The following is a 12,823-nucleotide window of genomic DNA, read 5'->3' on the forward strand; positions in this document are numbered from 1 at the left end:
CAGCTATACATATACATATACATATATCCCCATATGTCCTCCCTCTTGCGTCTCCCTCCCACCCTCCCTATCCCACCCCTCTAGGTGGTCACAAAGCACCGAGCTGACCTCCCTGTGCTATGCGGCTGCTTCCCACTAGCTATCTATTTTACATTTGGTAGTGTATATATGTCCATGCCACTCTCTCACTTCGTCCCAGCTTACCCTTCCCCCTCCCCATGTCCTCAAGTCCATTCTCTACATCAGCATCTTTATTCCTGTCCTGCCCCTAGGTTCTTCAGAACCTTTTTTTTTTTTTTTTAAGATTCCATATATATGTGTTAGCATACAGTATTTGTTTTTCTCTTTCTGACTTACTTCACTCTGTCTGACAGACTCTAGGTCCATCCACCTCACTACAAATAACTCAATTTTGTTTCTTTTTATGGCTGAGTAATATTAGATTATTTTCTTAATTGTTCATTACCTTTATATTACTGGACTGGGAGTATTTAAATTGTTTTTGTTGGGTACATTTTGAGCAAATGCCCATAGGTTTCAGTGTTTCTATTTTAAGGCTACCTTATGTGAAGAATGGTGAGGTAGGTAATTTAGCTGTGTTCTATTTCTGGTTAAAAAAAGAAATTTTTTTTTTTTTGGATGCCCTTCTTGCCTAAAACAAAATCTAGGATAAATTATGTTTATTTTTTGTCTTATTATCAGGATTCAAATTTCCATTCATTTATTTTAGTAGGGAATAGATGTTCCTTTGCCCTACCATTCAGATATGACTCTTATTTTAGGATTAGAGTTATACCTTTGTATAGACAGTTCACAGATAGATAAAACTTTTAAGACTGGAAGGGACCTTAGAAGGCCTTTGACATCATCCAGTACAAACTCCACATTTCTTGGATTAGTAATCTGAGATCAGGAGAATAATAATAATAATAGCTAACATTTATTAAGCTGTTATCTCACATAATCTTTATAAAACCCTACAAGTAAGTCCCATGGAAAGTGGGTGGCATTGCTAGCTTTAGGAGTTGTTTTCTTTGTAAATGTCCTTCACAGTTTGAACAATTTAGTTCTGTGCAGGAGAGATGAAGAGTTAGTATTTGTTATTAAATTAAATTATTTCTTTAATATTTATATTAATAAAAAAGAAATACTAATTATTAAGACAGTCCACACCTATTATTTATTTTATTTATTTATTAATTTTTTTAATTTTTTTTTTTTTTTTTTTTTTTTTTTGACTGTGTTGGGTCTTCGTTGCTGTGCGCAGGCTTTCTCTAGTTGCAACGAGCGGGGGCGACTCTTCGTTGCCGTGCGTGGACTTCTCATTGCAGTGGCTTCTCTTGTTGCAGAGCACAGGCTCTAGGTGTGTGGGCTTCAGTAGTTGTGGCACGTGGGCTCAGTGGTTGTGGCTCACAGGCTCTAGAGCGCAGGCTCAGTAGTTGTGGTGCGTGGGCTTCAGTAGTTGTGGCATGCGGGCTCAGTAGTTGTGGCTCATGGGCTCTAGAGCGCAGGCTCAGTAGTTGTGGTGCACAGGCTTGGTTGCTCCGCAGCATGTGGGATCTTCCCGGACCAGGGCTCGAACCCGTGTCCCCTGCACTGGCAGGCGGATTCTTATCTGCTGTGCCACCAGGGAAGTCCCCACACCTGTTTTTTAATACAGTAAAACCATAGTATTTAATGTAGGTATTATTATTTTTAAAGACTTTTTTCTTATTCCCACCACACGCATACATTACTTTCATATTTTAATAAATACATCTGTCTATACAGTATTTTAAAATATACTTAATAAAGTTCTATCTTAATTTTTTTCTTCTTGATCCTATGATCCTGGAATTCAAAATGAACTTTATTTAATTTTCATTGAATTTTGGTATTACTTCGTCAGTCATATACTATATAATAAAAAGTGTGTCTATATGTATATATGTACATACACATGTGTGTAATATAGCTGTGTTGATAAGTTTGATATGCATTAAATTTTAATCTGTTTTATTACTCTGGAAATTTATTTCTTTATTGTCAACATTTCATTAATTTTTCTTACCTTTAAATATCTGGGCAGCTGAGAGGAGTTGTTTTGTTTGTTCACATTAGTACAAAGATGAAAACGGAATCACTACAGTTGACCCTTGAACACTTGGAGATTAGAGGCACTGGCCCTCTGCGAAGCTGAAAATCCGCCTGTAATTTGTAGTCTGTCCTCTGTATATATAGTTTGGTTCCTCCGTATACAAACACGCAGATCATGTAGTCCTATAGCATTCACTGTTGAAAAAAATCCGCATGTAAGTGGACCCACGCAGTTCAAACTCACGTTGATCAAGGGTCAACTCTATGTACTATGTATATAATAGAGAATATTTCATTTGAAAGGTTTGAAATCTTTTATTTTACACTTTGTGTCTGTTAGATTTTACATATTCTTGCTCAAATAGATATTTTTTCTTACTAATTTCAAGAACTATGTCCATCATTTGATAGTTATATGTTAAATGAGATAAATTTCAAATTATTTAAAATTTTAGTTCTTCCTAACTTTGCACTTTAAAACAAACCATAGATTTTGCCAGTGTTAAATAATAAATATGTGGCATCCATTCATTCAGTGTATATTATGAAGGTCTATAGTGTCAGGCACACTTCTAGCTTTAGGGCAGTTGGGGAGAAGCACAGACATGGGCGCTGCCTGGATGGATCTAGCAGTCAATACTGTTTTCTTGATTTTAGATCCAAAGAGTTGTTCTTGTACACTAGGATTGATCTGCCTTGATCATTATTTTTAAGGAAAGAATTTGACAACTGATGGTAATCAAAACCTATCTGAGCATACAATATCCACTTGTATTTACTGCTTTGCTTCCAGATTATGAATTCTGGCTCTCAGCCCTTGTTCAGTTTGCTGAGGGATGTTTTTCTTTTAATCAAAAAGTAATTTTAGTAAAATGTTCTCTAAAATATTTAGTTTTTGTTAGTTTTTTTATTTTTTATTTATTTATTTATTTATTTATTTATTTATTTATTTATTTACTTATGGCTGTGTTGGGTCTTCGTTTCTGTGCGAGGGCTCTCTCTAGCTGTGGCAAGCGGGGGCCACTCCTCATCGCGGTGCGCGGGCCTCTCACTATAGCGGCCTCTCCCGTTGCAGAGCACAGGCTCCAGACGCGCAGGCTCAGCAATTATGGCTCACGGGCCCAGCTGCTCCGTGGCACGTGGGATCCTCCCAGACCAGGGCTCGAACCCGTGTCCCCTGCACCGGCAGGCAGATTCTCAACCACTGCGCCACCAGGGAAGCCCTTGTTAGTTTTTTTAAAAATGTGGTAAAATATACTTACAAAAGTTAGACATTTTAACCATTTTTAATTGCACAATTCATTAATTGCATCAAGTACATTTTCAGTGTTGTGCAGTCATTACCACTATCCATTTCCAGATGTTTTTCATTATCCCTGCATAAAATCTACACTTTTAAGTATTAGAGAAATAGTGCTTATTTTCTTTCTTTTTTGGGCCTAGTCTCACCTGTCTTCCAACAGCCCAGTATTCAGTGTGATCTGCTTGTACTTAATGAATTCTAAGCTTGTCATTTTAATTAGAATGGTTCCTTTTGATTTGTACTTGTTCCATGTTTCTGAGTATCTATTAAAATTGCATTATCTTTCATCTTACTGTCATTTTATATTTGTTTGCTCCTTTTGGAGCAATGCAATAGATACATATGAAGTTTGAAGGAGATCAAACTAAATGTAAACATGTAGAAAATTTTGTAAAAAGGGAAAAAAGATTGGGGATTAAAGATCGTGGTACACAAAAGAGTCTGACAGTCTCAGACACAACTGGTTTTCGTCCCCTCGTTCTAAATGCCTTGAGCAGGAAGCACAGCCAGCATAAAAGATATTTGGGCCTGTGATCTAAAAGAATTCAGTCCCTCAAACGCTGGATATGAATTGAACTCAACAGGAAGGATAGTTCAGTAGATCCTCCATCTGTGTTACTCTTTGTGCTCAAACAAAAATACAGCTGTTTAAAGAGTTTTAAAAATTATTTCTAAAAGAGTATTAAATACCCTATTCATATTACTTTTTTTTCCTGCTAAAATGTAGTTGCCTTGCTTACTTCTCTTCCTTATTTGTAACAATCACACACTACTGTTATACAGTAAAGAAATGGAGAACTTATCAGGGACCTTTTCTCAGACAATTAGTTCAGTTTTTTAGAAAGCAAATAAGAATTTAAGAAAATAAGTATGAAAGTATGATAATAAGCATGATAATATGTATGAAAGTCATTTGAATTTTAACTTTACCTGTTAAGCAAGATAATTTGTATTACTTTGTCTAATAGTACATTAATGTACTTCTCTTTTGATATAACAAAAGTGTAATTTTCATCTGTGTTTATTTTTAAAGAGTGACAATTCTAATGAAACATATTTTTTACAGCTCAAAGATGGCGGCAAAGCATCCCAGGCAAACGTAAGAATTGGTGATGTGGTTCTCAGCATTGATGGAATAAGTGCACATGGCATGACTCATCTTGAAGCCCAGAACAAGATTAAGGGTTGTACAGGCTCTTTGAATATGACTCTGCAAAGGTAAATTGCTTTTTGTTTGGCTCTGAGAGAGAAAACAACACTGAGGAATGTGTCTTCATGTGTCTGATTCATGGTGTTAACTAAGAAGCAGTTTCTGTTGCCATTGTTGCAGGTAGGTAAATAAAAAATAGAATGGCTTTTAAATTGGGTAGTTGAGCAGCATGAGAATTGGTGAAAGCTTTGGATTATAAGGCATGTATTCACATACGCATAAAGATTGTGTGTGCAGTTTCAGAGAGTTTAAGAATTCCTGAAATTTCTCAATGGAGTGCAGCCTAAGAGTTCTTGTTGTAGGGTAAAACTCTTGGCCTTAATATTCTGGGCAGTATATTAGGGGTATTCTTTTAAGATATGATTTGGCTTTTCTTCGTCTGTCTTTTTCCCTTTCTTTCCCTGGGTAGAAAAATAGAATTTTAATATACTCATTTGAAGTCCAAGTTTTCTGAACTCAGTTTGGCTTCAATTTTAAAATAATCATCTCATTGATTGTACTATATCAGATCTTTTCAGCATCCCAACATTTGAACTGTATTGAGATCACCTGGATTGCTTGTTAAAAATAGTGATAGGAATCAGAATATCTGGAAGTAAGGACCAAGAATTATGAAATATATGAAAAAGTTTTCTATGATTATTATGAAATATGAAGTTAGAACCACTGCAGTGTCTTGGGTTGAGGGGAAGGGAGGAGAAAGAGGGGATAGAGGGAGGGTGATTGAATGATGGCTCTGAACCTTTAGGTTTATAAGGAAGTAGCTATCATTTACCAGGTGGTCATGGAGGGTTTTAAGCAAGTCTTGCTTTTGATAATTACAGAAGTGTTCTCTGGTCTATAAAATTTGGAAAATGCCATTTACCCCAAAAATATCTCATAGGCTTCCATAAATTGTTGTCTTTATTACAAATCTTTAAGAGGGGACCAACATGCCATACCTTCCTAACATTTTTAGCTAAGAAACCTTTTTTTTTCTTGGAGTCTCTCCTGGGAGTATTTAAAGGATATATACAGGGCAAATTATATGTACTTGTCTGGAAGAGTATCAATTTGGTCTTAAAACTGAATAGGAAAAATTTAGAAAAACTTAGACTTATAGATTTACTTTGTTGTAGCATGACTTTCTGACCAGTTCTCTTTTGGGGGAGTGTGTGTGTGTCTGTGTGTGAAATTGCTTTCAGTGGAACTGTTGAATCAAAGGTCATGTGTATTTAAAATTTGAAAGCTATTAGCTATACATTTTAATGCATGGAAAAGTAATCAATGAGAAAAAATAACCTTGCTAAAAAGTCCTGTTTCGATAGTATCCTTTCTGTTCTATATATTTAGACATGTAACACAAAAATTGTTACTAATTAAGTGAAAATAGTCATTTTTACTGAGAGGCATTTTTGCTATTTTGAAAGGGAACCAAGAAGTCAAGAAGCTTAACTTGTCTGAGATATCAACAAAGCAAAACAAATACAGATGATGTCGGGCTGTTTCTCAAATTCTAAAGTGAAAGTTTATGTAGGGTATAATCTTTTTTTCTGAGCTGTGTATCATTTCTTTCATAGTAGCCTACTTGTTTTCACATTGTGCTCCCTATTTTACAACCTAAGACTCAGTATCTTATTTTCTATTGACAGCACTTCTGGTTCCATAAGAGTAGATGAAAACCAGATGTTACCCTGTTTGGATGAATTTGCAATTTAAGTAATCTGCTACTGACTCTAATACAGATTCTTTTAAGCTACTTGAATACAAAATCTAACAAACCAACTTGTTATAAACATTTGGAGATACTACTTAATCTTATCTTCGTATTTCTGAATATGGATATTCAGAGACTCAAACTATGAGAGAGAATTTTCGAGTCCTGTTGTTATTCATTGTTATTCTCCTTAAGTTTTTGAACACTTCTTGTGTTAGGTAATGTCAGCCTAAAAGAGATTTGCACTTAAGAGAATTCATGGTATAACATTGACAGTACTACTGAAGAAATACTTTTTGTTTTTTATGGAAAAAATAAAACTTTGAAGAGTTGTCATCAATTCTTCCCTACACCGAAGCCATTTTCTTCTGAAGTTCTCTGTTTCTTATATCAGAGCAAATATTTTTTCTTCCGCTTGTTTCTGAGTTTGAACAACAGCACCCTTAGTTGGCCTCCAGCCACCTGACCCTCTTTATTCCATCTGTCACCAGCCAAGCTGCTCAGCATCCTGCCTCCAAACCGAGTGACCCACAACGGTATTTCCTCTGGGTAACTGTTTTCTTCATGAATATCTAGTATTTGCCTTTACAGGCTTGTCTTAGTCCAGTTTCCCTAGAAACAGAACCTGAGATGGTATTCATGTTCAAATGCTGTATCAAGAGAGTTCTCTCACATGTTACTTAAAGGGGAGTAGGTCAAGCGGGATTGGGAAGAAGAGGAAACTGAGATGAGGAAGGGTTTGCGCTCATTGGATGTCTAACCTCAGCTTGACCCAGGAGGGAACTTTGGAACAGAATTGTACCATAGAGCCTGGCTTGCCTTGAGGCAAGGGAACTGGGCTTTTGTCCCCTCTCCCCTTCATTCGTTAGTCATTGACCAGCAGCTGTCCTGGAAATGTGTGTGTGTGCAGGAGCGCAGAAGAGGCTAGGAGGTAACTTCTGTTGCTTCCACAGGAAGTTGCTGGTATGAACCATTAGCAATGCAGGGGGCACCTTTGGGACTGGATGTACCAAACCAGTGGAAGGGTTCCAGAGGACCCAGCTGGGCACCAGTAGCACGTGCTGCGAGATTCCTTCCAGACTGGAGTCCTTTGCTCAGAGGATTAGGCTCTCTGTGACCCAGGCACACTCAGACTGTCCTCCCCCTCGGACTTCCCTGGCAGTCCAGTGGTTAAGACTCCGTGCTCCCACTTCAGGGGACGAGAGTTCGATCCCTAGTCAGGGATACATGCCGCCTGGTGCAGCCAAAAGTTTAAAAAAAAAAAAAAAAAAGAAAAATTGTCCTCCCCAGATCATCACTACTCGTCAGCGAATACCATCTTTCCATTTAAGGTGGGTTTTGTACTGTCCCTCACGTGCCTTTTTTGTCCTCTCATGAAATTTGCTTCATCTGGAATGCCCACCCACCTCTTCACTGCCAATACATGCCTCCACCTCCACAAATCCCATACCAAACCTCATCATCTACCCATAGTCTTTTCTTACTATTGCAACTCATTCATTTTTTTCCCCTCTAAACTCTTATGACAAGTTTATACCATTCGACTCAACGTTTAATTGTACACTAGGTATAACCAGGAATAACAAGGCAGATTCCATGAATCATATACAAATAAACCTAATTGGTTAATAGTCATACCTAATACTGCCTATGTAATTAACTAATTACTCTGTGTTTCACCAGCTAGACTCCTTGAAAGCAAAGACCTTGTTTTTTGCACTATTTGTATTTGACATCTTGTATAGTTTTGTGCTTTTAGTGTCTAATAAATATTTGATGGGCACCAGCATTATTTCTCAAACTTGGCATCATTTATTTATTCCACAAATACTTTTTGAGCTATTGCTATGTGCATGGGCTTTCTCTAGTTGCAGTGAGCGGAGGCTACTCTTTGTTGTGGTGCACGGGCTTCTCATTGCAGTAGCTTCTCTTGTTGCAGAGTACGGGCTCTAGGTGCGCAGGCTTCAGTAGTTGTGGCACGTGGGCTCAGTAGTTGTGGCTCATGGGCTCTAGAGCGCAGGCTCAGTACTTGTGGCGCACGGGCTTAGTTGCTCCGTGGCATGTGAGATCTTCCCGGACCAGGGCTCGAACTCGTGTCGCCTGCATTGGCAGGCAGATTCTTAACCACTGCGCCACCAGGGAAGTCCCCCATGTTTGTTTTTGAAATCAAAGTTACCAGCAATTTTGTTTTGTGAATTTTTTTTTGTATTAAGTATTATTGTTATATATCTGTTCATTATATATATATATATTTAATTGACCTCTTCTTTAAGCCCAACCTCAAAATCCTAAAATAAGATTTAGATAATAAAAGGTTAGATAAAGATACTTGCTTGAGTAAGGTTATTTTGGAACTTTTTTTTCAATCTTGTCTAATTTGGGGGTATGTAATAAAGCAAACATATGCTCTCTCATTGATATTCTAAAAAAATAAGACTTGACTCACTATATTCTAGTATCTAATGAATATAGAGGTGTGGAAGATTTCATTTTGATTTCTTTTATCGTTGGAAAAGATTGGAAAATATTTTTTCCCCCTGAAACGGGCACTGATTCTAAGAGTGCTACAACTGGACAATGAAAAATTCTATTTGAAATTATTTTTCCTCTTGGGAGAACAGGCAAATAGTAGTGTGCTTGTTTTTTAACATCAAGTGCTTTTTGCCTATGCTTTTGATCCCCGTCTAAGTGGATCATTTAAAAAATTACATTATTTCAGCTAATAATAGAAGAAGACTACTTTCTGAAGTTTTGATGTCTAATAACTTTATGAACTATATTAGAGTTGGAGTCTATGAATAAGATTTTTAACTATTTCATTTTATTTCATTAATTCTTTGCATAACATAGATAAACTTGCTACTGACTTACTGTATGAATTGGGGTAAGTTGCTAAACTTCTGGGCCTTAATTTTCTTGACTGTAAAATGAGGTCATGAGTGATTTCTAAGTTCCCTTAAATTCTGGTTCTTGTTCTGGTTTTTTAGCTGTAAATGGATAAGCTCCCTAAAGTTTGCTATTAGATCAAACTGACTTCAGTTTGCTTGTTTTGGCTGAGAGAATCAGGAAATTGGACTTTCTTCACTGGAGTTATCTTAAACTATGCCAGGTTAGCAAAGTGACTTGTACTACCCTGCCGACTTCAAGGTGAAAGGTAGGTCAGATGGATATTCAAACAGCACTTAATCATAAAAAAATACTTTATATACTTGTCCTTATTTTATATTTTAAAATTAATCCTTTCAGAATCACAGAGAATATATATAACTTTTCTAAACTTCCTTGTTTTTTACATTATCAGTAGTGGCATATCTGTGGGTTTATTTACTTATTTACTTTGGTTCCTTAAATTTCATTTAGTGTATAACTTGTTATGATTGGAAGTGAAAGATCTAGAAGGATTGAGTTTTGAAAAATATTGATGTACTCTCTTTCTGCCTCCCCCTTCTTCCTCATCCTTCAAACAGCAGAAAAATTGTCAGAGGTCCGGTAACTACTACTAATGAATGGCAGACTGGAATAATTTAATAGGCACAGTGAGTTACAAAAAAAAAAGAAGTAGCTGTGGTACCAGACTGAAGCTATTAGCCATCTTTTGTTTCATTTTAATGGATTGCTTAACATCCTGTTACTGTTAACTTTAATGAGTTCACCTCTGCTCTTTCTTTCACTATTAGCACAGCGGCAAGATATTAAAAAAAATTTTTTTTTAATCCAAGTTTTCAGTTCTCTATCTGGGATGTTTCAATTCATGTGAATTAAAAGACATTTAGTTCGATTACCTTTTCGTTTAATTGGAGTTGCACATTATCCCACCTCAGGTTCCTTTTTCCCCCTTGGTATTTCACATACTTTTTGAATGTGTTTTCTGCAATTTAGGTTTTACTGTTTGTTTGTTTGTTTGATCGTTTGTGTTGGTTTTAGTTTCTTTTTTTAATTCTTTGTTTGGAGGATAACTTTTCCAGAAGGACTGTCTGATTAATCCTCCCTCTCCCTCATCGTTAAAATTAGAAGTGCTGCTTAGGAAAGGGGATGAGGACAAGCAAGCATTGACGTCTCTTCTGTGCAAGGCTTTTCACATATGCATTTAATCCTGCTATCAGTCCATTGAGAAAGGAGTTAGCATACCCATTTTTCAGATGGTTAATTTATGGTTTCGAGGGTTTATGTGACTTGTATAACAAACCCAGGTCAGTTCAAACACTGTTTCCCTCCCCACTTTCTTATAGCTAGGACTTGGCAACTATAGTCTCCTAATAAAATTTGATAAGACAGGATAGTAATTCAGTAGGGGTAACTCTTTGACTCTTTCACTTGTAAGCAACAGTGTCTCTGTTTTCACACTCACCTGTTGGTATTCTGTAATAAATATTATGCCTGAATTATTTTCTATGTGCTTCGTAGACCCTACAGGTTAGAATAAAAGTAAAAGAGAAAAAGGAGGCTAAGTAGGTTCATGGGTCACTAGATAGGAGCATTCATTTGGATACTGACTTGTATATATGGTTGCCTGTCCTAAATCAGAATACCATCTTTTATTTTTCCCTCCCAAGTTTATAAGCCTGTTCACTGTATTTGCTAAATTATTACTGTATTAAAGTTTGAAGACTTTGTTCTTCAGCAGGCTTCTGTGTATGCATCCCATGAGTAACTAAGGGTTCAGGAATTTAAAAAAATACGTTTTTAAGACTTTTTGCTCAATATGACAGTGACTGGAAAAGATACCAAAACTGTCAATCAACAAATCCATCAACAGACATGGAAGAGAAGTATTTCTCTTCTGTCTCTTTTTCTTCAATTCGGTAGGGATAAAGATTGCTGAAAATGAACTTGAAGGCTCAAATTAGTACATCTTTTTTAATAGTCTGTAGCAATTTGAATATGGGTTCATCGGGGTGTATTTTGCATTTTGAAATTCTTCCCTGAACTTTGCCTCTTGAAAGTGTGCAGTTATTTTATTTTATTTTTTATAAATTTATTTATTTAATTTTTGGCTGTGTTGGGTCTTCGTTGCTGTGCGCAGGCTTTCTCTAGTTGCTGTGAGCCAGGGCAACTCTTCGCTGCAGTGCGCAGGCTTCTCATTGCGGTGGCTTCTCTTGTTGCAGAGCACGGGCTCTAGGCACGTGGGCTTCAGTGGTTGTGGCACGCGGGCTCAGTAGTTGTGGCTCTCGGGCTCTAGAGCGCAGGCTCAGTAGTTGTGGTGCACGGGCTTAGTTGCTCCGCGGCATGTGGGATCTTCTTCCCTGACCAGGGCTTGAACCCGTGTCCCCTGCATTGGCAGGCAGATTCTTAACCACCGCACCACCAGGGAAGTCCCTTTTATTTTTAACTTTTATTTTTTTAACATAAAAGTCTTATTTATTTTTCTGAAGGAAAAATTACTTCAGTTATAATCCTTTGGGAAAATAATCCTAGGAAATAATATATTTAAAGACATGTTTAAAGCTTTATTGTAAAATTTTAATTTGTAGAATATTTCATTTGTGCAGAATTTTTAAACGAAGCCATGAAATAGAGATATAAAGAAGGAGAATGGTAATAAAACTGACTTTGAAATTAGGCAAACTTGGTGCAAACCTTGATTCTACCACTTGCCTAGCTTAGGCAAGTTACATAAGTGAGTTTCAGGTAACCATTTGTAAATGGGCATAGTAATAACTGCCTTCTAAGGCTCTTGTAAAGATTAAATAACAAATGTAAAGAACCTAGGCTATAACAGATATAAGTTTTCTCTTCTTTCTTCCTATTTCTCCAGTATAAGTAAGTATTAATATAGTATCCATTGTAAAGTTACTTCCAGCAGGTTATATTTATTTTGTTTCTTAGCAACAAAATGGGTGTGACTGGAGGGAAATAGGGAGAAAATGAGAGGGCAGTCGGGTAGGTAGTTATCTTGGAAAGTCAGAAAGATGATTATGCAAGTGTTAGAAGAAAGGATTGTTTAGTCAAGTGAGTGGTTTTTGATCATACAGTTGTAAAGCTTTTTAAAAGCATGAGGGGATACAAACATTATGCTGAGTGCCAGCTAACCACTGCTTTGGTTAAAAAACTCTCAAGCAGTAATTTATGGCAGCGAAGAGAAACCAGTATATACCTAGTCTTGTTTTTTCTGCTAATTGCTCTTGTTCTCTTTAGAGGAAAAATGCAGATGTAGTTCTCTTTCACTGTGGGTTAAGCCAGAAAGACAAACAAACAAAGCAAGTATTTTTTCTGTCACTCTCCCATCCAAATTCATGTGTATTCCCTTTAAAGTAATTTAAATTAGTTAAATTGCTAACTTTTGGACTGTGTTATGATACTTTTAGAAATACTTTTCTCTTGTAACTTTTCATCAACACTGTCATTACTTAATTAGTTGGAAAATCTCATAATGTTCCAAATTTTTGAACATTGGACTTCTCTAGATTTACCTTATGACCAGAAGCCATAAGGGGTAGATGTAAAGAGAGTGATTTATGATTTCTGCCTTTAAGGAACTTATGTCTATTTAATAGGACATTCATTGAGATAAGAAGACACAGAAAGTGCTACAGAGGTT

The 12,823-nt window shown here is 36.6% G+C and overlaps 1 protein-coding gene across 6 annotated transcripts in view; it reads left to right on the plus strand.

The window, feature by feature from the left end:
• The window catches only part of PDLIM5 (PDZ and LIM domain 5), a 209,853-nt gene that overhangs the window by 59,268 nt on the left and 137,762 nt on the right, over positions 1-12,823 (plus strand). For all 6 annotated transcript variants that reach the window (XM_059922428.1, XM_059922431.1, XM_059922432.1 and 3 more), the window contains exon 3: positions 4,446-4,597. In XM_059922428.1, the coding sequence (XP_059778411.1) occupies positions 4,446-4,597 (152 nt within the window). The remainder of the gene's footprint in view (positions 1-4,445; positions 4,598-12,823) is intronic.

The sequence above is a fragment of the Balaenoptera ricei genome, chromosome 5, assembly GCF_028023285.1.
Source record: "Balaenoptera ricei isolate mBalRic1 chromosome 5, mBalRic1.hap2, whole genome shotgun sequence".
NCBI classification, from domain to species: Eukaryota; Metazoa; Chordata; class Mammalia; order Artiodactyla; family Balaenopteridae; genus Balaenoptera; species Balaenoptera ricei.